The following is a 23246-nucleotide window of genomic DNA, read 5'->3' on the forward strand; positions in this document are numbered from 1 at the left end:
AAAGCGCTTGCATACGCATACATAAAACGAAGAGCAACAAAACTCACCGATTAATGAAAAAAAAAGTACTTAGATTGTCAGTTTGTTGGTCAGAAATTAAACAAAATCGTAACAAAGATGCAAAATCTACGTCAGTCGATAACCAGGTGAGAAGAACATGTACCATCAGATTTCTATAGATCATACCTCAGGTCATGAGGCAGCAAGGCCTAGAAAACTCGACGCCGATTTCGCCATTATTGTAGTAAATTCATTGAAACTAATGACACCATCTCCATCCGTATCCGCCTCTTTGATCATCTCCTTCAGCTCCTTATACGTCAACGGTTGCCCCATTTTCGCCATGGACCCTGCCAGCTCTGCCGCAGTTATGTAACCGTTGCCGTCATGTTCAAAAGAGCGAAAAACCTCCAAGAGTTGCTTTTGGTTTACCAAAATCTCCTCGTCCATTCCGGGCAATATGGCACTAACCAGCTCGTCGAATTCCACGGAGCCATTGCCGTTTGCATCCATATTGGCTAGGAGGACGTGGACTTGGTCACCGGAGGGCCTGAGGTCGAGCAGAGGAGCGTGGCAAGCTCCAAGACGGTGAGGCTGCCGTCGGAGACAAAGTCGAATCTTGCAAAGATGTTTCTTAGCTGGTTGATTTGATCAACTCGTAGTGCAGGCATTAGGGTTATAAATATCGTTACAACAAAAAATGTGATACAATGCGCCAACAGTTAATTGGAACGTATGGTTTGTAGCACAACGTGGCAATATTTGGTGTTAGGAGGTGGTTGTGGAGGCGGAGGAGATGAAGGTGGTGGTTTGGTTTGGTGTGTTGAGAGAGAGAGAGAGAGAGAGAGAGAGAGAGAGAGAGAGAGAGAGAGAGGTGGTTTTTTGGGTGGTGAACAGAATTTGAAGGCTAAATATGGTGTGGGGGGAAGACAACTAAGGACAGGAACATGAGTCGGTGGTTTCCTTTTTTGCCTTTTTTGTCACACGCATATGGAATCATATGACTAGAAGGCTTCTAGGAAGGAAGCTAAATTTTGGGCCCTTTTTCTTGGGTTTTTTTTTTTTTTTTTTTTTTTGGTTTTTGGTCAAAGGGATCTGAGATAATCACCCTTCCTTTAGAATATCTGTCGTGATGTATAATTCTAAAGTATATTATGATACGAGTGACGATATAGTTTTGATGTCTCGTTTTTAAATTGTGTATTTAAAAAATAAAATAAAATAAAATAAAAAAACTACACATGTTATAGTTTGCATAACACAATGTGACCGTGTTTCAATTGAAATTTTTATGGTATTGTTGAATCAAAGCAGCCGAATTAAGGGAAAATATTAATTAAGGATGTGCAAGGCTGGATCCATGCATGCAAGTCAAACCTAATCTTCATCCTTAGTAACACTTTCAACCATGATTCCCATGTACAGCTCAGTTGAGGTGTCTTGCTCTCTAAGCCTTCAACAGTGCTTCCAATCCAATTAATATACATACCAAATAATAATACAAAGAAATCATACCACATAAATTTAAATTTGTTTTAAATAGAATCGAAATAATTTGATGGATCAATAAAACCACAGAATTAAGATGAGGTTTTAAATTGGAGCTCCATTTAAATTTGTAACAGACTTTATTTTTTGTTATTTCTTGAATAATTTTCTGCAACCGTGTCTATCAAAATTAAAGTAAAGTCAATCAACATTTTATGCTAAATATTATACATGATACATCCTAGGAAAAAAGATTAATATTGTACATAATATCAATCAATTTCTTATTAATTATGTGACCAAATACAAGAACCTTAAGAATGCTATAGATTAGCAGATGACGTTTTACCTCAATGGCAGAAAGCAATAATACTTATGCATTATAATGTTCAATTCTCACTGATATCCTTCCCCCTAACATTTAACAATTTAACCCATCTCCCAATTAGAACATTACATCTTCAAAATATACAATCAAGCCTTCTGGGGAGGAACTTCATGGTCACCTTCTTTAACCCTAGCATCACCTTTCTTTTCTTGACTCAGATCCATGACCATCACCTTTGATCCAACTTCGAGGTCATGATGAGCAACCATGCACTGCAGCTGCCGGCACTTGCGCTTCAACCACCCGAAACAATCGATTCTATCCCTGATGCTCTCCACCGGAGTCGGTACCATCTGATCACGAGTCAGCCTCCGGCCCAAAAAGCACGAGAGAACTGCGAGGATCGTTAGGACGGAGATCACTGCAAAGAATGGCCCAATGGAACCCGAAGACGAAGAAGAAGAAGAAACTAAGGGTACTGCTTGGGGGATATTATTACTGCTACCACCACCACCCAAGATTTGATCGCCTGCTGAACCAGGCAGTGTTTGTGATGTTGCTTCCATGGCTATAGAAATTTTAGAAGCAGACAATTCAAGTTGCATTTAGATGCAAATATATATAGAGAGAGATATGTATATATATGTACATAGTACAAAGATAATGTATGATTTTTGGTGGCCATAGCTTCACTGTATGCTTGTATGAGTGGAAGACATGATGGAAAGTGGCAAAAGCAGTGACTTTTCTTTTCATATCTTTTTGTTTAATCTTCTTTTTTACTTTGAAGATGTGGAGTTTTACTTTAGCTTTGCTTTGCTTAGAGATGGCCACATCCATAAAAGCCGACTTTACATCACCCTTTTATGAATTAGTATTGAGATTGCTTAAATTTCTTGTCCATCAAGTTTAACTTAATGATTAATCTAAATGACAAGTCTCTTTCGTTGTTTGGGAAGAATTTAACGAATTTAGGTCTTGTTTCACTTTGTCCTCTGAATTTTTAATTTGGCTTTGAACCTCTCTAAACTTTCTATTTGTTCAAATGTCTTATGATCGTTAATTTGTCAGTTATTTCATCAAATTAAGGGATTATTTTGTCCACTTTGTACAATAGAAGTCTCTGAGTTTAATGCAAAAGAGTAAATTGTTGCGTCGATTCTTTAACATAGAATGTAGTTGTGGAAGTTGGAAAAATATTTGAGTAGGTCAAATTTGTGAAGTGTAGTTCAATTTTTATAATTAAGATGACAACAAATAGTGAAGAAAAAAACAGTAACTCCAAATAATATGTAGCCCCAATAGAAAGAGTAAAATTCCTTGTCAAAGACTAAAAGTCTCACTAATCACGTGACGAGTAAAAGAGCACAAGACTCTATTCACTACATATAAGTAAGTTATTTTCCAGTATGAACTTTGGTCCTCAATCGGTCTGTATGAGCTTTGGTCCTCAATCCTCATAGACGAAGTTGAGCCGTGGACTGCGTTGGGTCCCTCGATGTAGAACCAGATTCCTTCCAGATCCAAATAAATTGAGTATTCTGAATAAAAGATCTGAACAATTAAAATTTAATTCAACAACTACAAACAAGAGATCATTTAAAAGTTATAATAATTGTAACCGTTGGATCAAATTTCAATAGCTTGAATCCTTTGATCGTTAGGCTTCTTTCACCTATTAATGGACGGCATAGATCTTTCACCTCATTTAATTATTATCTATTTATTTGATGTATTGGTTGTATGATTTTTTTTTTTTTTAAATGATAAATTTTTTTAAATTAGATGTTAGATTAGCCACCGATGAAGTTTGAACTCACGTCGTTATGTAAGGACTCAACATTACTGTCATGCAAAGATTCAACATCTTCCACCACTGTGGTAAATTGTCACTTGCGTATTGCTTTTACGATTGGGGGACGGAGTAGTCCGAACGAGGGCTTCTGTAGCGTACATCTGTAAATACACATGTTATTTATACATTTTATTTAATAACCATTGGATTAATCTGAACGGTTGTAATTAAAAATTGAAGCTGTACGACGAAAAATCGTGACCCATCAGAATGATCTTTCGATCTGCCTTTCTCTCTTCTCCATCGGTCAAACCCAGCGCCCCTCACCGGCGCCGGCGTCACTCTCGTTCTCTCCGTTAAAACCCAGCCCCCGCCACTTCATCTCTCTTTCTCTTTGCCTCCATTTTTTTAATGCTTGTCCGTCTGAAGTTCGTTTTCCTTTGGGTTAAACAGGTCTCAAGCTTTGGTTAACGCCTTAGTTTGCACAGCAGGTGCGTCGTGGTGGTTTGCTGGGGAATTTGGTTTAGGAGGGAAGGTGGTCCGGTTGAGGAGAGGGCATATGAGTTTGCCATTGCCAAGAGAGAGACGATGAGATGCAAACTGTGGGGAGAGAGAGAGAGAGAGGGAACAGGAGTTCTACAGGGTTTGCAGTTCGGTGTTTCTCAGACCAAATTGTAACTTAAATATAATTTTGATCTCTTTATTAATTCGTTCAAAATCTACATTGCCTTAAATACCCCTTGAAAAGACACTGTACTACATCCGGTCCGTGACTAAGTCAGAGAAATGTTAACCAGACTCTTTCAAAGTAAAACGATTCTATGCACTTTTTAATTTAACGTTAATTTTCGATGTCATTCTTTTAAAATAAAACGGCTCTATGCACTTTTTAGTTTAACGTTAATTTTCGTTGTCAGACTCTTTCAAAGTAGATAACTTTATGCACTTTCTAATTGAACGTTAATTTTCGTTGTCAACGTTATAAAATATTGTGTAAAAAATAAAAGGCGATAAAGAGTCAAGAGTCCGATTTTGAGACACTTTTGAGAGAGCGTATTTAGCATTTCTTGTTAAGTTATTAACAAACTCATGAGAGAGAAGAGAGAGAGAGAGAGAGAGAGTATGCGTGATGCGATTCTCCAGATTCCTGGGTTGAATCCGTTTCTCTCACACCCTATAAATACATGCATCAGCGTATGTATGTAAGTATATATTATTATTATTGTATATAATGTTGCTGTGAGATCTCTGATTTTGTTGTGAGATCTCTCATTTCTTAGATCTACGGTTGGTGATTGACATATTTTTGTCTTTGTTTTTTCTTTTTAATTTTTTTAATTTATGAAATAATTATTGGTTGTTGGGGTGGGGTGGGAGTGCACTGGAGGCAGCGGTTCATCGATCTGTTTATGAGATTTGTTGTGAAAAAAACACAGAACATGAATCGGTCGATAAACCTCTGCATCCAGCGCTCACTCTCTCATTCTTCTCTTTATTTATTTTTAATTTCTTGCTGGTATTTTTGAACTGCTCTGTTTGGTTGCCGAGAAAGTGTGGGAAAATATGGGAAAGATTGAATTTTTGGGGGGTTTTTTCCAGCTTCTGAACTGAACAAAGATTGAATTTTTGGGGTTTTTTCCAGCTTCTGAACTGAACCCGGAAGGCAAAAAGCTTGTTTATATTTTTTTAGAAGGTAAATAAAACCAGATTTGTGGGTAATTTGCGTTTGCTATTTTGTTTGTATGTGCTATTGGCGGTTGACTGCAGGGAATTAAATGGGGAATTAATTATTTATCTAGATTATGGTTTTACTTTCCTAAATTCTGAACTTGAACATACATGATCTATGATCTATGACCTGCTTTTGTTTTTACTAAAGTTTGAAGCTTTATATTTTATTTAACTTATTAATTACTGGTTGAAAATTTAATATTTTCCATGTTGGTTAACAGAACGTTTAGTGTTTGATAATATATGTGATGAAAATTGGGATGATTGAATTTTTAGAGTATAGATCTACCTGTCGGGATGAGCTTATGTGTATTCGAAGCGGAGTACACAGTGTGTATGTGGTTCTGTGTTCAGATTTAGTCGTTTCGGGTGCAGAATTTTGAGTTTATTGTGTTCATCATTGTGATTATGATGGCGAAGCCGATAGTATGATTGAATTTCTATATCTAGTAGTTCAATTGAGTATTTGGAGCTAACGAAAGACTTGGCGCAAAGCGTTCTTAGATTTATACAGCTGACCCCACGTAGTGAGATAAGACTTTGTTGTTGTAGTTCAATGGATACCGAACGGATGTTCTTCTCGTTCTTCTGTAAGATGTTTGGGGTGAATTAATTGGTTAGAAGTCTTTGTTCGTGGGTTGAATTTTGTTTTCAAGTAACCAACCTTACGCAGTTGTTCTGATCGAACTTGTTCTTTTCCTAGAACAATAATTTTGGGTGTCTTGTGATGTTCTTGTTCTTTCTCTTTTGCTGGAGTTGATGTCCTTGTTTATCAACTTTATGTTCTTCAAAACATGTTGCTTCCTCTTAAGTTCATTACTTCTGTATTACGGAATTAATTTTCCCTATTCGCGCTTGTAATGTATTACACGATGTTTTTAATCGTTGGATTATTTCCTAATCATCTTTCTAATACGCTAACTTTTACTTTTGCCTGTGCAATTGATACTTGTTTGAGTTCCCTTGACAGTTCTTTTCCCTTTTTCTGTGAACGAGCCGAAGGATTGGCTGTAATAAAGAAGGGGAATATTTCTTTTCCCTCTTTTGTGTTTGCTGGAACTATATATGTACGGAGATTTTGTAGTATGCTCCGAAATATCTTTTGCACTGAGTTTTTAGCCGTTAGTTTCTTGGTCGAGAATCCAATAACCAAGATTTAGCGGCCAAAAATCTTTATGTATGATAGGGCAATTAATTGGCTTCCAAAATATGTCATTTTGTTGAGCAGGTAGTTTAAAAGTTTGAACATGTTACTTTCCCTTTTAATGGTAAAAAAGTGTGTTCTGAAAGAAAGTTTGCAATTGGGAAACACAACGTCATGACTGCATATAAGTGAGGAAACTGCAGTTACATGGAGTACCAAGTTGCCAGAGAATCTTCTGTGTTTGATGTTTACTTGCAGAACCTGGTATCAAATTCCTTGTACCGAAGTGATGTCAGATTGGGAAATTTAATGAAAATTGCTAGGGTTTTGTGTTCCCTTGCCATTTTTGGTCGACTTTTGAGAAACCACTTATTTGACATGAGCAAATGTTAGTAGTTAGTTGCATGTTTCTGGTTTTCTTCGATAGAGAGGTCATTAGAGCTATGGTCCTTCCATTTTAGTTCAATTGGAGCTTTGATCTTTGGACGAAAATTCGTGAGTATTGGTTTCCGAACTTGTAATGATGTGGAGCAATGATTCTTTTGGCCAACTCTGCTAGAACTTTTATTCATTTTTTGCTCCTTTAAACTATTTATTTTGGATCAATGAATAATGAAGTTGGCGAAAAAGTTATTGCTCCACATTATAACAAGTTAAGAAACCAATGCTCAAATTTTTAATTCAGGGACTAAAGTTCTAATTGAGCCAAGTTCATGGATCATTGCTCCAACTTTCTATTCTCCAATACATTAGGGTGTGAGCCAAGTTCATAGAATACCGTTGAATTCTTATGTGTAAGGAGTTATTAAAAACAAAGGAGATTTAACTTTGTGGGCATGCATCGGAGTGATATGGTTGTTGTTAGTTACAAAGATTTCCTTTTCTTTTCAAAAAGGGGACAACTGATGATAAGTCACGATTATCCATCCTTTCTGGGGGTCAGGAAGATTCGTAGAGGCATTTTGGTATTCCCCTGACCACAAGTCTAGCTTCCATTCCAGAATCGGATTTCGAACCCAAGATCTCCAGTTTTTAATTTGACCTAACAAAAAATAAATACCATGAGACGTCTTTCAAACCATAACTTCAAAATTCTGAAAACCCTAGTTTTCTTGAATGTATGTTTGTCAAGCTGATTCATATACAATTTGGTTTGTTATCTATCACTCTCCTCGTGTGACGGTGACATTACACCAGATCAGTAAGTTTATTCTACGAAGGCAAAGCGCATGTATCATGCATAACCCAATATAAAGCAAGTTCGATTTTATTTATTGAATTAGTGAACACAATTAGGTCACCAAGTCCCCACAAACAATGCCTTACTTTGACGAAATGGTCTTGTGGCGAGGATAATGAAAAGGACATTGACGGTGGCTATGAATCTAAATTACGTAGAGGAAGCAAAAGAAGATGATGTTGGCGTACGTTGACAATGTGGGTAACGTGTTGTGTGCCATTGAAAGTGATCACCATGGCATGTTATTAGGCATGTTGATTCTGATAAGGATTTGCCAATTTGCCATGTAAATCGTAGAGGAAAACAAATGAGGACTTTTGCATAGGATAGATACTCTATTGTCGTGTATTGAACGAGTAGTTGACTTTTTCAAAACACAACAAACTTTTATTAAACAAATTACGGCCACGAGTATTATATCTTAGTTGTAAGAGATAATTTCTCGTTGCATACACTAGATCAAAATCAATTTGTCAAATATGCAACTAGTTTCATATATCTTAGGCTATTCCCATGAACACAATTTTTATTTATTGAAAAGAAGATAATGAATTAGGCGAATTAAACTGCACATAAGGCTTATTCGTCAAACTACAATAGTTGTTTTACTCTCTAAATTCACACAAGGCCTTTAGAAAAAACCAAAACCCTAGGGTTAGCCATCAACTACAAAGTCGGATACTTCCATCTCGCCCAAAGTGATGAGAAATGACTAACTCCCCGATAAAACGATCCCTTTATTCTCTATCTCCGTAATTGATTAAATAATGAAAGCGAAAATAAAAGAATACAAGCCGGAAGGTTGTGTGTGGGGGACGAGGCCTAAACCCACATTCGGGCATGAAAATTGAAATGGACATTTCAATTGTGGGAGTGGGACGTCACACCATTACAATTACACACCAATAACTTTAGTCTTTCGCATATGTTTTCTTTTCGATTTCATTTCATGATGACTCAATCTAAGACCCGACCCGAAGGTTCAAAGTATACCTTTATTTGGTTAGATGGTAAATACATTTTGATTCCTAAGCGTTGAAGGGAATCAAACTTTAAATTTATCATAATTCAGATGCATATCCTACCATTGACCGATGGACTTCAAAAGTTTATGTGCTATGGTTATCGATGAATCAATACTATATTATATATTTTACCCTATTTTTAGTATAATTTGGTAATTATTTTGGTAGAATTTTGATACTTTACTTTATATTTTCAATATAGGACATTCGAATTCCTCTGAAGCAAAACATGATCAAACGGACGAATTTTGGAGTGATTCAAATTGAAGGATGTTTGTGTGTCTCTTGGCTTATTCGTGTCAAAAATTGAGATTTTTCTACCAAGCAGTTATTTTCTGGTGATTAAATAAAGGAGGAGTGCGCGTTGTTGGAAAGTGATGTTTCGGGGCTTAAATTGAGTTTTTGGAGCCCAAGATGACCTCAGATGAGTTCGTGGCCTCCTGGAGAAGTGTTCAGAATAATCCAATCTTTAAATCTCATTGCTTTGGGCTAAGTCAATTTAAAATTATATTTCCTATTTTATTTCAATTTATTTAGTTTCCTAGTCTGATTCTAAGACCTTTTACTAGGAGGATTTTAATTAGAATAGTATAAATAAGCCTTTTGGCAGACCTAGGGTTTTGGGGTAGAACGTATGCAGTTTTTGGGAGAAGACTTTGGGAAAAGCTTAAGAGATTTCAAGACTTATACTTTCAGGTGTTTTCATTCTTTTTCTAGTTTAATACAATTATGTTGATTTTAATTATGAATATGTGTAACTAATCCTTTTTGCTAGGGTGAGGTCATGATCCTTAGTAAGAATATGTAGTCTCTTTTTAATTTTCTTATGAATTTATGCATGCAAGTTTTGGATTGTTAATTACTGTGCTTTAAACTATCTATTTGTCTTAGTGATTCGTGACCATTAGGATATTTAGAAAAATAATTTGATGCAATTTTGGCTAATGGCTGTCCCTAAAATTGATTAAGGCTTCTTGTGGTTAATATGTGTAACTACTTAGGATGGATGACACATCTTAGGAGTTATATGGTTTTTCAAAAGATTTTCACAAAACTTAATGATTCTTGCATGTTCACATTCAATCTGGACGCCACGGACGGGTTGCATGTTAGATATACGTTCTGTATTGGGGGTTCCAAGTAGGGCATACTTTAGGAAAACCTAACCTTCAAAATACACATGTGTAATTCATAAGGAATTAGAAGAACTAAATAAGATTGTTAGGGTGATGGCGGAATCCTAGTGTTTTTCCAAATTTGTTTCTCAAAATCTTTTCTCTTTGATTGGCTTCCTTTTTAATTGGGTATTAGTTGCTTTCCCTAAATTACTTTTATTAAAATTCGTTTTTATTACTTTTAAATTCAAAATCAAACTTTTCCAATCTTTATTTTCAAATAATTAACTAGGATTGGGGTTTTTCAAAAATTGTTTTAAAAAATCTTTGCGGAAAACAGTCTTACTTGAGCCGTTTATACTACAACAACCTTGTTCTATTATAAGTATTTTAAGCGTTTTTATCCTACTTTGCAGGTGGTAAAATCTCTATCAGTTATGATAAGTTGGAGTTCTATTGTCATCATTTGAGCTAACTTTAAAGATATTATAGGTAAAAGCTTATGCACATTGGGACCAAGTTGGTCCTAGGACCATCCGAGGCTGAGAAACAAGCATGTGAAGGGTTTTCAGGGATCCTCCAAAAATATGGTACAAGTTCTTTTTATGTCATCAAGTATTTGATATAATATTTGCTAGACATATCTCGGCAGCACTCGACAAGTTGCATCGACAACACTCGGCAAATGCTCTCAATAACACTCATTAGATTGCTTTGCCAAAACATCAGTATCTATTGACATATGTGTAACATGGTTTGGCTAATGACAACAAGCTCACCAAGTGTACGATAAATGCCTTCGTGAACAAACTAAAATTTGTTTCCGCGCTTTTAATATAAAAAACTTGAACCTTGAACACCGTTCTAAAACTGCTTAGGCAAGCTAGGCGACTGGTCACCACCCCGATTAATCTCTAGACGTTTGAAAATTAAGAAAGTCCACCTGGCAGGCCAGGTGCCCGCCTAACCCACCTAAACCCGCATAGGCACCCGCCTATGTCCTTTCACTTGGACAAAAAATCAATAATTTTCTTTTTGCATTATTTTGTCAATAAAATGTAAAGACTTGTTGAATACTTAGATGAACACTTATTATATGTTTGTTCCCCATGTTTTCAACATGTTTTAATACTTTATAATCTATATGTCATTTTATTTTGCAATTTATGTATGCTAATACAATTATGCGTTTTAAAGTATAAATAAACATTTATTTATACAATATAATAAATTTACTTAAATCCGCCTAAGCCCCCGTCTAGGTCCCCCTAGCCGCCTAAACGCTAGACCCTAACCCGCCGCCCAACTAACGTCTAGCATCTTTTAGAACATTAATGACACACCCCGACCGAGATCGGAGCGTGCTGGCCGTCACACTAAGGTGACGTAGCCATGTGCACGTGCGGAAGCTAATAAAGTAGTAATATAAGTACGAATAATTAAAAACTAAACTAGCATACAAAGTACTAAATAAGTGCTAGCGTGTGAATCACAAATTCAGAGCCAGACAACAGCAGTCCAAAAGAAAAAAAAATACGACAATAGTTCACCCGAAGGTGACCCTACAATGATAGGTGTCTGTCAGAAGTGTCGAACAAGCCCTCTGGAAAACCACCGGAACTGCTACTCAACTAGAACCTGGAGGGGCGCAAAACAAAAGTGTGAGTGGGCAAAAACAAAGCTTTCGAAAACCATTTATAAAATACTTTCTAACCCCTCGCCGTAAAACCTGTATACATCCCAGAAAATAAACATATGTACGTAAGTGTAGATATGCCAATCATGCTCAAGAATATGTCATGCCAAAATCTCATAACGATATGCAAGTGCCCAGGTATAAACATATCAATATCATGTAATCTGGCAGCCGGAGTCACCTAACGTGACCTGTACGGCTGCATCTAGAGCTCAAATCTCAATCTCAATATCTAAACCTGCCCACGAGTCGGAACCACCTAAAGTGGTCTGTACGACAGGCCTGGGTGTAAACAAGTGCTACGATCACGTGAAGACTGGGCGAATAATCGCGGGTCACCTACGAGTCGGAACCACCTAAAGTGGTCTGTACGACAGGATTGTGCACCTACCTTGAATCCAAGGTAAGTATAAGGTGCGGGAGGTGAACATCACGTGAAGGACTGTGCCCTGGCCACGGGCGGGAGCACTAACACCGGGGGTGCAGGTTATGAGCTCTCTAACTATCACAAAGCATTACTGAAACATAAACATGCACAACGCTTACCTGGCACTTACCTGTGCGTCCACAGCACCCAATATGCATATGTATAAATATATGCAACTAATAACGTACCCAACGATGCACGAAAAACGATAATATAATGCATGGCATAATGAATAAACATTTATTCAAGTTCTGGGAAAATATAGTATATAGGTATATACGGAAAACCAAAAGCCCACTCACTGGTATGTAGAAGGGTCGTAGCCCCCCTGCCTCGCGTGTGCACGCTCGTCCTCGGGGTACGTGTCACCTATATGCGAAAAAGCTATAAAAACGTTGACTTTAAAGCACATAACCAACTCCTCGTAATAACTCCTCATACATTGCTCAAATTGGACAAATGAATATATCAACGTGCTCTACACAACCTCAGGATCACAACTATATTTTTAAAATAATTTTTGGACCCCTCACGCGCCCCCACGCGCCGAAATAGGCACGGACCTACGCGCCCCCCACGCGCGGCCACGTGCCATGCACACTGACGGCGTCAATTGACGCCGTCAGGAATATTCCGTTAAAATTTGGAATATTCCGTTAGAATTAACCGGATACCGTTAACGGCGTCAGGAATATTCCGTCAGAATTGACGGAATATTCCGTCACCTTCTTCGTTCAATCTCCGGCGACGTCGCCGGCGCCAGAAACTGGGAAAACCTGTAACTTGGGTTTTCTCGCTCATTTTTCCACCATTCTTCACGTTTCTTGCACCAAATTAAAGCTCTAAACTAGTAGAACACAACCAAACATGTTTTAAGGTCTAAAACTCACTAGATCATACCTGTGCAAACTCTCCAAAACCGGCCAACTTAGAACAGGACGATCCCGACGTCCAAATTTGTCCAACGAAGCACTCCGAGGCTCCTTGGGACCTCACGAACACAACTACAAGCTTCAAAAGTCCAAAAACACGCTAGAATAAGTTTGCATGAATAGTAACTAAAACGGACCTCGTCGAATCGACGTGAAAACAGCTACAACCTTACCTGAAAATGGTACCACTGGACTCCTCTCAACCTCACGATCACTACAGTACCCTTGGTTTCCTCGATCTGCTAGGATTTGGTGGGTTTGGTGTGTGTGTCCGTACGTTTTCAAAATGAAGAAGAAGGAATGGGGTTCTCGGGGGAAAGAAAGAGAGAGAAAGAGAGAGACAGTGAGAGACAGTGAGAGTGAGACAGTGTGTGTGTGTGTGGCCCTAAGCTTGCCAACACCACACAAAACAACCAAAAACATAACGAAAACAAACTAGGGGTAAAAATTGAAATTTCACACGTGCGTTCCAAAAATCCCGGGACGGGATGTCACAATTAACATTTAACATCAGAATTTTCAAAAATTTAAATCCTGAATCCGTCGCCAATTATAGGCTTTCAGCACCAATGGTGACTACATGCATGCTTTGTCCTGACATGTTCCTATAGTTTAAAGTCTACTGAAAGCTAGTTAATTATTCAAATTTTCTTCTAATTTTTGAATCATTTTAGACAAAATTCTCTTCACACCTACAACTTCTTCGTTGGAGGCTAACAAAAAATTGACCAAATAGAATATAATTCTTGTTGTTGTCCTGTTCTTTCTTTAATGATTCGAACATGTCCTTGTTGCGTAAGATGTTAAAACTAACTAGGCTTAGCCACGTGAACACAATTGTGAAATCAAGAAATTTATATTTTGCTAAGCATATTTATTTTTTATTTTTATTATTATTAGAGGAAGAGGGAAAGTTCGAAATTATTACAATAATTTAAAAGAGATATGATTTTTGAATCCGGGACCCATGGATAAAAACTCAATACCTTATCCACTAAAATATTAGATCGCTTTACTACTTGCACAAGCATATTGCATCATCTTCTCTCTATAAAATAAAGCTAAGGTTTTTTCGCATAGCAATGAATGCAACACTGTGATACATTATCATAATGAAGACATGCATCTGCATATGTTCAAAGTTCGTAACCCTTTTGATCGGTTTTGAGCGCAGAAAACTAAAATGATGAGTTTTGAAAACCTCCGGTCATTTATGATTCTAATTTCGGAAAACAATTAGGGTTCGTTTTTAGTCTTAAAAGTGAAGGATGGTGTAAGAACACAAAATGAAAATAAAATTTGAAGAGTGAAGACAACTTAAAATAGTTTTGGTTATAGGTTTTTAGTCTTCATTTTGTGCAACATTTCGCTTTCTACATCTCTCTCTCATGCACTATTCGTCATTCATTCATCTATATCTTTCATTTCTTCCATAAATTTTTGTTCTATCTCTGACACAAAAATGAAAACAAAAAACTAAAACTCAAATAGTTATCAAACAGACTCTTAACTACTTGTATATGCAAGTGCCTATCTTACTAATAAACCTCTATTTTAATTTCTTATCAAAATATATTTTCCAGCCTCCATATTTCAATATTGATGGTGAAAGGCTAAAAGCTGGAAGAACACATTAAACAGAAACCACATACAGACACACACACAAATCTAATCATTTTCCAAAGTCGAAAATAAAAACACAGTTTAATTACAAGGATCTCTAGCTAATTATCTTTGATTATTTTCTTGTTTCTCATATTTGTTGCAAAAATAACCACCCAAATTTGCATATAACAAATTAAGAGACTATATTAGGCCTCTTGATAACCTTTTTCTTCTTCATCATGCGCCTGTTGGCACTGAGAAGAAGCACTGAAAGAAGGAGCTACAACCACAGAAGAATAAACTTTACAACTACCAAATGAAAGTGCACAAAGCTTATTATTCCTATCCTCATCGTGATCACCTTGATATTGACCTGAAGTAGAAGCAGCACCACTCGAAGAACAAACTATAGTTTCTTCGACAAGTATATCAAAATCGATTCCTCTAATTTGGTTTCGATCCCACGGATTAATTTTCGCGCTATTTAGAGACGAGGATCTTGCATGGTTCTTCATGATTGCATGCTGAAGGAGCTGATAAAGCCTTGGATTTTTTCTCAATATGCTGCAGTTTTCTTCATGTGTGTTCAACATGTGACATGAGGGAAAGTTGGTTTTTGCATTCCTGCCTCTTAGGAGCCTAGCAGCCTTATCGTACGCCAACGCCGCCTCCTCCGCCTGATCGAAAGTCCCGAGCCACAGCCTCAGCTTCTGCGAGGAGTCCTTGATTTCAGCCACCCATCTTCCTGATGGTCTTTGTCTCACTCCCAGAAACCTTTTTCCATTTTTGTTACCTTTTCTCATGGTTTTCTTTTTGTTTTCTTGGAAAGTTTGTGTTTGGATAGGTTGGGACACTGAGGATGAGTCCATGAGAGTTCGAGATCACAAGGGTTGGGGTTATAACTCTAGGATTTGGCTGAAAGAGAAGACATATGTAATTATGCGTTATTATAGTAATATGTTGAGTACTGTAAGAATGATGACAGGGATCATGGCATGCTGGTTGTCTCATCTAGGGTTGGTTTGTTTATAAAGTATATGTCAACATATGTTAAGGTATTAATTAATCAGGGAATGCAGAGTCCCAAGAATAATTGCAAGTTCCTGTTTATTAAGGGGAGAGAAGGAAAAAATGAATAAGGTTCTTCACAAAGAAGCTCATCAAAACTCTCAATCACATTTGAAAACAATTGAAGTTCAGGATCTCGATTGTTATTGCATGATAGCTAAAGGGCTTTTTCTCAGTGGTTTAATTCTTTTTCACTAACATTAACAGTTGTCAAGAGTTACACTAATTAAGTAATTAATATGAATAATGTTAATCATTTACTTTAGAAAACGTCAAGAGAAGAGTTGATAAACATTAATGTTGTTTTCTTCTAATCATCCTATATTGTACTTGACCAGATTATATAAGTTAGTATAAATAAAGTCTTTTTTTTTTTTCTCTCTTTTCTAATGACTATAGGTGCAAGCAAGCTTAATTCCAAATAATTAGTCAGTTCTTGAGTTTTTGAGGTGAAGAATTAGCATCAGTATTGTCATATTTGGAGTGAAAAAGAAATCTAAAATTTTGGTTATAAATATTTATTTTGTAATTGAAAGTTGATCTTGTATAAGTTAGTCAACTTCAACGTCAATAGGAGAAATTCTTAAGTGTAACTTTTAAGCAACATAAATTAGTAACACCACGTGATGTGTGCTGGAATAGTACCGGCCACCATATGCAGCTAGCATGATTCCCAGGCTTTGGTTGCAGATCAGAAAAGGTTGAAGATGATTTGGACGTCTCCCACATGAATGGTGTAGGTGCACACATTCATTGACATGGATCCAAATCCATACAGCATGCAAATCTTAGGGTTAGATTAGTAGTTTAACATCCTGCCAGGATGACGATCTGGGAGGGAATATTTGTCTCGAGTAGTTGCAGAAATGTCCAAACCAATGAGGTGTCGACAGATGCTATGATAATCGTGATTAGTATATAATTAACCTCACTGTCAACCCCAATTAGGGAATACCTCAAGTTGGTATGCATCCAATTACCAGGAAACAAAAAACACACCTCAAAAGCCAAAAATCAAACAGAGCCACAGTGTTTAATTCTAACTTAATATTCACAGTGCCAATATACTTGAAATTAAAAATACTGGAACTCTGGCACTTTTCGCAGAACAAGTTCTACTTTCTATTCAAAATTTGAATCCCTGTGGGGAATTCTTGTCTTCTGAAAAGTAATCCAAATCTTCAACTTTATTGATGGATTCTTAATGTACTTTCTTACTCTTAGACAGAATTTTTAGGTTTCATCCGGTTTTACGTATATAATATCTGTTTATTCTCTCTCAGATGGAATTTTAGTTGTCACGAGTTGAAGTGGCGGAGTCACTTGAGGATGAAAAGAGGTCTAGGCCTATCCTGAAGTTTTTCACTTTGTAGCTTCTGTTTGTGTGCTTTTGGTGGATACTCTGCATTCATCGGCTTATATGTTTTTTCTCTCAGCTAGCTTTAATATGTTTATTCTGAATGACCAAAACATGTGTTTTACAATAGTATTGTTATGAAACCAAAACCTTATCTATATCAACTATCCTTCCTTATTTAGTTCACCACTTTGCATGACACAATGTTGTCTACAGTGAAAACATGCATATATGGAATAGATGAAGAATTTATCTTTAAGGAAAATTTCACAGCTACAATTTTGAGCCATGATTATTAATTTTTTTGTTCAACTTCAATGTAGGAACTTATAAAGAAGTTTGATGCTTGATGTAACTATCTCAATGTTAATTCTTTTTCGTGACTCCATACACTCTTTTGATTATAATTTTTTCATTCCAATATAAAAAATGAACCTTCAATTTTTCTCCCATTAGTTATATTTTTTTTGTCCAATTTCTTTAATACTGCTTAGAGCCCCTCCTACCCTCGATTCCTGACTCTGTCATTGATGAGTTGTACATAATCATGCGCCTTTCTTTTTCATCACGTGAGACATGACTGGCCTTGTAATGATAAAAATAGATACATAATTGTATACAACTTAGTAGTAAAGTAGATTTTCTCCCCACTCTCCCTCTATCTCAAGCATTGTTTCATTTGAAGACGTGGTTTAGGACAAATAGATTTTGGTGCTAAATTTACGAGGTTCGCCCCTTTTTTCGAAAATGAACCCGCTCTACTCTAACAAAATTAGCCCTCGCAATCCCAACAACTCAAGAAAACATCCCTCAATCCTAGTTCTGCCCCTGATCATAATCCCTTTTTTATCGTCACTTTGTATGATTTCAGATTTCTCATTCATTTCCAATATAGCAAGGAACTCTTGTTTTATGAAATTTGCTCACCTCAAAGCATCTCTAAAGGAAATGTTAAAACTGCCTCATAGACATACAACAGTAAAAATGGCAACAAACTTTCTCCAACCAAGCCTTCAATTTCTTACGTGGCGCTGAGTCAATTGAAAGCAAAGCCTTTTGCTATCAAATTTGACAGCAGATGTTAAATTTATTAAATTGATTAATATAATATATGATCAATGTTGTTATGTTTTTCAAGTATTTGATTGATTGTCTCAATCATTGGACCCAACCCATAGAAAGATTTTTATTTAGGGACATTATTATTTCATATATTGGATGGAGCAAAATATTGTATAAAATGCCAAATTACCACATAAGCTGTCAAATATCATTTTGATACTTAAAATTTGACATATCTTTTAGAAATGCTCTAAAAGGCTAAAACAAATACTTCTTTTGGGACATTCTGAATTAGATTCCTACAGTCTTCTGTATTTCTTCCCACAGTTGGAATATAACTCTCCACCATAAATATATGAATTGCTAGCCCAAGTTCTGCAACGTCAAGTACTCAAACTAAAGCCGATCTTCGGAATTATTATGGTAGATTAGCCCTCATTTTGTATGGTTGGAAGTTTGGAACCTATTGACCCTAAAAATTACAAAGCCTATGTGGCGGGCAGGCTGAGTAACTAATAAGTTAACTGCGTCATTCGGTTGAATGCAGGGCGTGCCAACTCGTTGGCCGAGCTCAACCGAGGAGTAAAATTTGTTGATGTTGCGTTGAGCACGTTGCTAACTTCTTTATCTTGCGACTGCGGCCGAGGAAGGAACAAATGTCAGCCTTTGGATTCTCGAGCCTGAAGACAAGGCTGCTAGTTATGCTAAGTTCATGAGTCGTCGGCGTCGGATTCGGTCACGGTGATTTTATTCGTGAAAGTATAAGCACGTCGAATCGACACCAAACTATATGGACACAAGTATTCAAAGGTAATGTGTGTCTTGATGGTAAATGTCGTTCAGCCCTTAGAATGCCGAACTTTAAAACTCACATGGGAGTATCCAATCATAAAACCACTCAGCGTTTAATGCGCTGAATGTCGTAACTCGTAACACCTTACTTCGTTGAAAAGGCTAATAAGATAACCTCTGCCAATAAGGATTCGGAAACCCTTCTCGACCAAGACTTAGATAAGTAACCAGTCGGCCTCGATGTAGTGCTGTTTATCCAAACTGAAGGTACTCCTCGGTCGGCTGATTTTACGGCAACAGTGCTATTTATCCAAATTGAAGGTGTTTGCCAGTTGCCTCCACAGTGTTGTTTATCCAAACTGAAGATGTGTCGGCGGAAAAAGAAAATAAAAAAAATCTCAAGTTGTTTGAGAGGTTTGCGCAGAGCAATTGTGTGTTGAATTGGATGTCCTTGAATTGCACCCTCATTTCTTTATTTATAGCAACAAAACCCAATCCTAACCATACTCGAACTAGGACTCCTTACCCCAATCCATCTTATCTCGACCAATCCCACTTCTATTAGGATTTTGAATTCAACATCTTACTAGGCCACATTCACTTCCACTTTCCAGTATCCTTATCTGGCCGAGAATCCTTACTACATCAGGACTTAACCACTTCATTCATCTACTTTGCAATAGGGCCCACTTACTTCCTATTCATCTGGAATATTCTTTTCCAAACAGGGCTTGGCCGACTTTTAGTTAAGCGGTCCATGAACCGGCTGGTTTGTAGAAATCCTCGAACAGAGTTTCTGGGCCGAGAACAATTCCATACTCGGCCCAACCCAATAATTTTAGGTCCAAACAGAACCATAAAAAAGTAATGGTTGATGCAATATATACATATCCCCTATGTATATACAGTCGATCCCCACTTTTTGAAATTGTGGGACCTACTTCACATTGAACTTTAACGATCTGAAACGTTTATTTTGTAAGTCTCGATTCATATATCATCATTTCAAAAATTTAATTTAATCTAAAACCATTTGCCCATTTACTTGTTAGAATGAAATTTCAAGATTTATTAGAACATAATGTTCGTGAATTTCTTTTAACGCAATTAGATGACTTAAATATTTTTCGATATGGCCAATTTTTACAAAAATGATTTTATGAGTATGAAGTATAATTTAAAAAATAGACGATTTAGATTGTTGAAATTTGACGTAGTGTGCATTGGCAAACTTATGAGAATGCACGCTGCAGACATCTTTACTTATCCAACCCTAATGACCGAACAAGGCCTAGGGGTTTTGTGGTTCATATATCCGTACTGTGAGCTGTACTACTTAGTTGAGAGTTGAGAGATCAAATCTCCTCGTTCAAAGAAAAAAAAAAGAAAAAGAAAGAGGGATGATCCTCATTCGTGAGTTTGGATCTTTGTCAGATTCACTTTGTGAGAATTCTGCGAATCCATGAATCATATTTATTTATCGTATATCATGCAGTTAAAAATTATTTTGAATATTTTTATTTAAAAATAAATATAAACAGTACTTTACAAAAACTAATCGTATGATGTACGATAAACGAACACGATTCATAAATTTCCAGAATCCTCACCAAAGATCCGAAGAGGATCCTATTGGCTCATTCACCCCCAACTACCACTAATAGGCCACGTAGGATTTGCTTGGTGTGGAGTCCTTTACAATAAATGCCACGTGGGTATCATTAGCCGATGGAAGAAAGCCATTTGATCACTGGCCAAACAGTAAAGTTCCTTATCCTGTCCATTTATTTCTCACCACATAAGAAATACTTGTGATCCATCTAAAATAAACTCAAACTTCTGCCACTCAGACTGAGTGAGAGGTGGCAGAGATGGCGGTGGAGATGGCCATCAGAGCTTCCGCCACCCCAAGACCCTCCCTGTCTCAACCATCTCCGGCCACACCCAAACTTTCTCTCAAGCCTAGACCCACCTCTGTTTCCCTACCAACATCAACCACAATCTCCCTTTTAGCCCTCTTCACCTCCCCCATTGAAGCCAAAGCTTTCAGCCTCTCCAAGGACCAGATTGTCTCTTCACTCACTGAAGTAAGAATTGTATAAAGCTGTTTTATTTGAATTGGGTTTGCCACCATTTGTTCAAAGTTCTGATCTTTCTCGTTTTTTGCCGCCAATTGTTCAAAGTTCTGACCTTTCTTGTTTTGTTTGCTTGAATTGGCAGGTGGAGCAGACGATTGATCAGATACAGCAAGTGGGTTCGACCGTTTTCGACAGCACAGCACATGTTCTGGAAGCTGTTCTGAATGCAGTGAAGCCCGGCATTGATGTGGCTTTGCCTATTGCGAAACAGGCCGGAGAGCAGGCGCTGAAGATTGCTTCTCCGGCAATTTCCGAGGTTACGAAGATTGCTCAAGAAGCAATCCAGGGCGCTGGGGTTGACACACAGCCTGTTCTCAGTGCTGCAAAGGTTTATTCTTTAACAACTTAATTTCCACTTGCAATGATCTGCCGAAAAATTAGTGAAAAGCCCAATGAATTGCTTGATTTTAGAGCATCACTACATATGAAATCACAAGGGGTTTGCTGATTAACTTAATTTGTCAGATAAGTGGTTAGTGTGGTTCGAACTTCGGATTGAGATTTAATTTCTGAGTACCTGACTTTTGGATATCTATGAGCAATGCAGTTTTCGTTTTGAACTCGGACCTCGGGTGCTAGGGAGAATGCTCTCAAGTTCTCCCAACTGAGATACAAACACCGCTAAATGTAGTTGTTTTAGGTTCACTATGTCAGGAAACATTCTCATCGATATAATGTAGTCGGAAGCAGTTCACTATGCAACAATCTTCATCTCTAGTAGAGCATTAAAACACTTCCATATACTTTTATGTGAACAAATTGACACTGCAAAATCCCTTGCTTATTGGGAAATGGATGATTGTAAGGTTTGACTTGTGTACAAAGCACTCCGTTTACTTAAATTAAATACACTGACTGAAAGATCGATTTGGTCTCAGACGGTAGCTGATGTAGCAGGGGAGACCACCAAAGCAATCGAAGAGGCCAAGCCCATTGCTTCGTCAACTATCGAGACCATCTCATCTGCAGATCCTATTGTGATTGCCGGAACTGCTGGAGCTTTATTCCTCGCTTACCTCCTTCTTCCTCCCGTCTGGTCTGCTCTCTCTTTTAGCCTCCGTGGTTACCAAGGTATACAAGCTTATTACGAAATGGAATTGCTTCATGTCTGTATAACAGTAAACATGTTCGAAACAAGAATAAACAATGGCGTCTTCTGCTTGAAATAGCACGTATAACTGCATTTACGCACCATATCGATCAATTTCAAATTCGAGTACTTAAAATTTAGGTTTGCTTACTTAACACCTATTCGAAACAAGTTTTGATTTGGATGGTACTATTACTAAATTCATGTATTGTGAAGCTGGGATGGACTAATTGTTATATGGTTTTCCGTTGTACTAACTCCAGGTTCGCTTACTCCTGCTCAAACCCTTGATCTCGTATCAACAAAGAATTACCTTTTGATCGATATTCGACCAGAGAAGGACAAGGACAAGGCAGGCATTCCCCGCCTACCATCAAGTGCCAAAAACAAAATGATTCCCATTCCGTGAGTAACTTCTCCTCGGCATCCTCAATCCTCTAATTTGTACCCCTTCTGCATCCGATTTATGAACTTTTCGGTGCCTCTAATATTTTTTTTTCTTTCCAGTTTGGAAGAACTACCGAACAAATTGCGAGGCCTTGTCAGAAACGTGAAGAAGGTAGAGGCAGAGATAGCCGCTCTGAAGATTTCTTACCTCAAGAGAGTTAACAAAGGCTCCAACATCGTGATCCTGGACTCGTAAGTTCTTTTGTATTAAGCTCCAACACTTAAAATTACTACCTGACATAGATATTGCTCTCTTGATCATACTAGTAGCTAAATTATGAGTTGTGACATTGCTTTCGTTCTTGTTTCGCGTAAACAGGTACTCGGATTCAGGAAAAATAGTTGCAAGAGCACTAACTAGTCTAGGGTTCAAGAACTGTTGGACAGTAGCAGATGGGTTCTCAGGAAGCAAGGGATGGTTACAGAGCCGTTTAGGCGCAGATTCGTATAATTTATCTTTTGCGGAGGTCCTTTCGCCATCAAGAGTCATCCCGGCAGCGGCTGGACGTTTTGGCACAAGCAGCACGTCAGCGCGGTCCGGTCGAAAGCTTCTTCCTGGATCCGACTGAGTAGCTTTTAAATTGTTTCGTGTTCTTCCTGGTCGAAATCTTGTACATAACGTGTAAAACAGCATTTGTACAACGGCAATAACCGAGTACTTGTACTACCTTGAGGTTATGGTGTGGGCATTTGGCCCCTTTATATACTTTTTGAACATCTCCTCAGACCAGAACTTCAACTGCGCCAAGAAAGAGATTTTTCAGTG

General features: G+C 37.5%; 3 protein-coding genes and 1 pseudogene across 3 annotated transcripts; 1 reads left to right on the forward strand and 3 right to left on the reverse strand.

Moving 5' to 3' along the window:
- Positions 1 to 71: 71 nt before the first annotated feature.
- Positions 72 to 807, reverse strand: LOC137712537 (putative calcium-binding protein CML16 pseudogene; annotated as a pseudogene).
- A 950-nt stretch (positions 808 to 1757) lies between these two features.
- On the reverse strand, positions 1758 to 2477 carry LOC148691072 (uncharacterized). The gene has a single exon (XM_088684663.1). The coding sequence runs from the start codon at positions 2419 to 2421 to the stop codon at positions 1963 to 1965; it is 459 nt and encodes a 152-aa protein (XP_088540789.1). The 5' UTR covers positions 2422 to 2477; the 3' UTR covers positions 1758 to 1962.
- A 12210-nt stretch (positions 2478 to 14687) lies between these two features.
- Positions 14688 to 15544, reverse strand: LOC137712591 (ethylene-responsive transcription factor RAP2-11-like). Its single transcript, XM_068451689.2, has one exon. It carries the CDS (start codon positions 15393 to 15395, stop codon positions 14733 to 14735), a length of 663 nt encoding a protein of 220 aa, XP_068307790.2. The 5' UTR covers positions 15396 to 15544; the 3' UTR covers positions 14688 to 14732.
- A 4991-nt stretch (positions 15545 to 20535) lies between these two features.
- Positions 20536 to 23197, forward strand: CAS (calcium sensing receptor). Its single transcript, XM_068452060.2, has 6 exons — positions 20536 to 20892; positions 21026 to 21271; positions 21822 to 22014; positions 22297 to 22438; positions 22541 to 22672; positions 22800 to 23197. Exons 1-6 carry the CDS (start codon positions 20677 to 20679, stop codon positions 23047 to 23049), a joined length of 1179 nt encoding a protein of 392 aa, XP_068308161.1. The 5' UTR covers positions 20536 to 20676; the 3' UTR covers positions 23050 to 23197.
- The last annotated feature ends 49 nt before the right edge of the window (positions 23198 to 23246 follow it).

The sequence above is a fragment of the Pyrus communis genome, chromosome 14 (genome assembly GCF_041283825.1).
Source record: "Pyrus communis isolate YQ-2024b chromosome 14, ASM4128382v1, whole genome shotgun sequence".
NCBI classification, from domain to species: Eukaryota; Viridiplantae; Streptophyta; class Magnoliopsida; order Rosales; family Rosaceae; genus Pyrus; species Pyrus communis.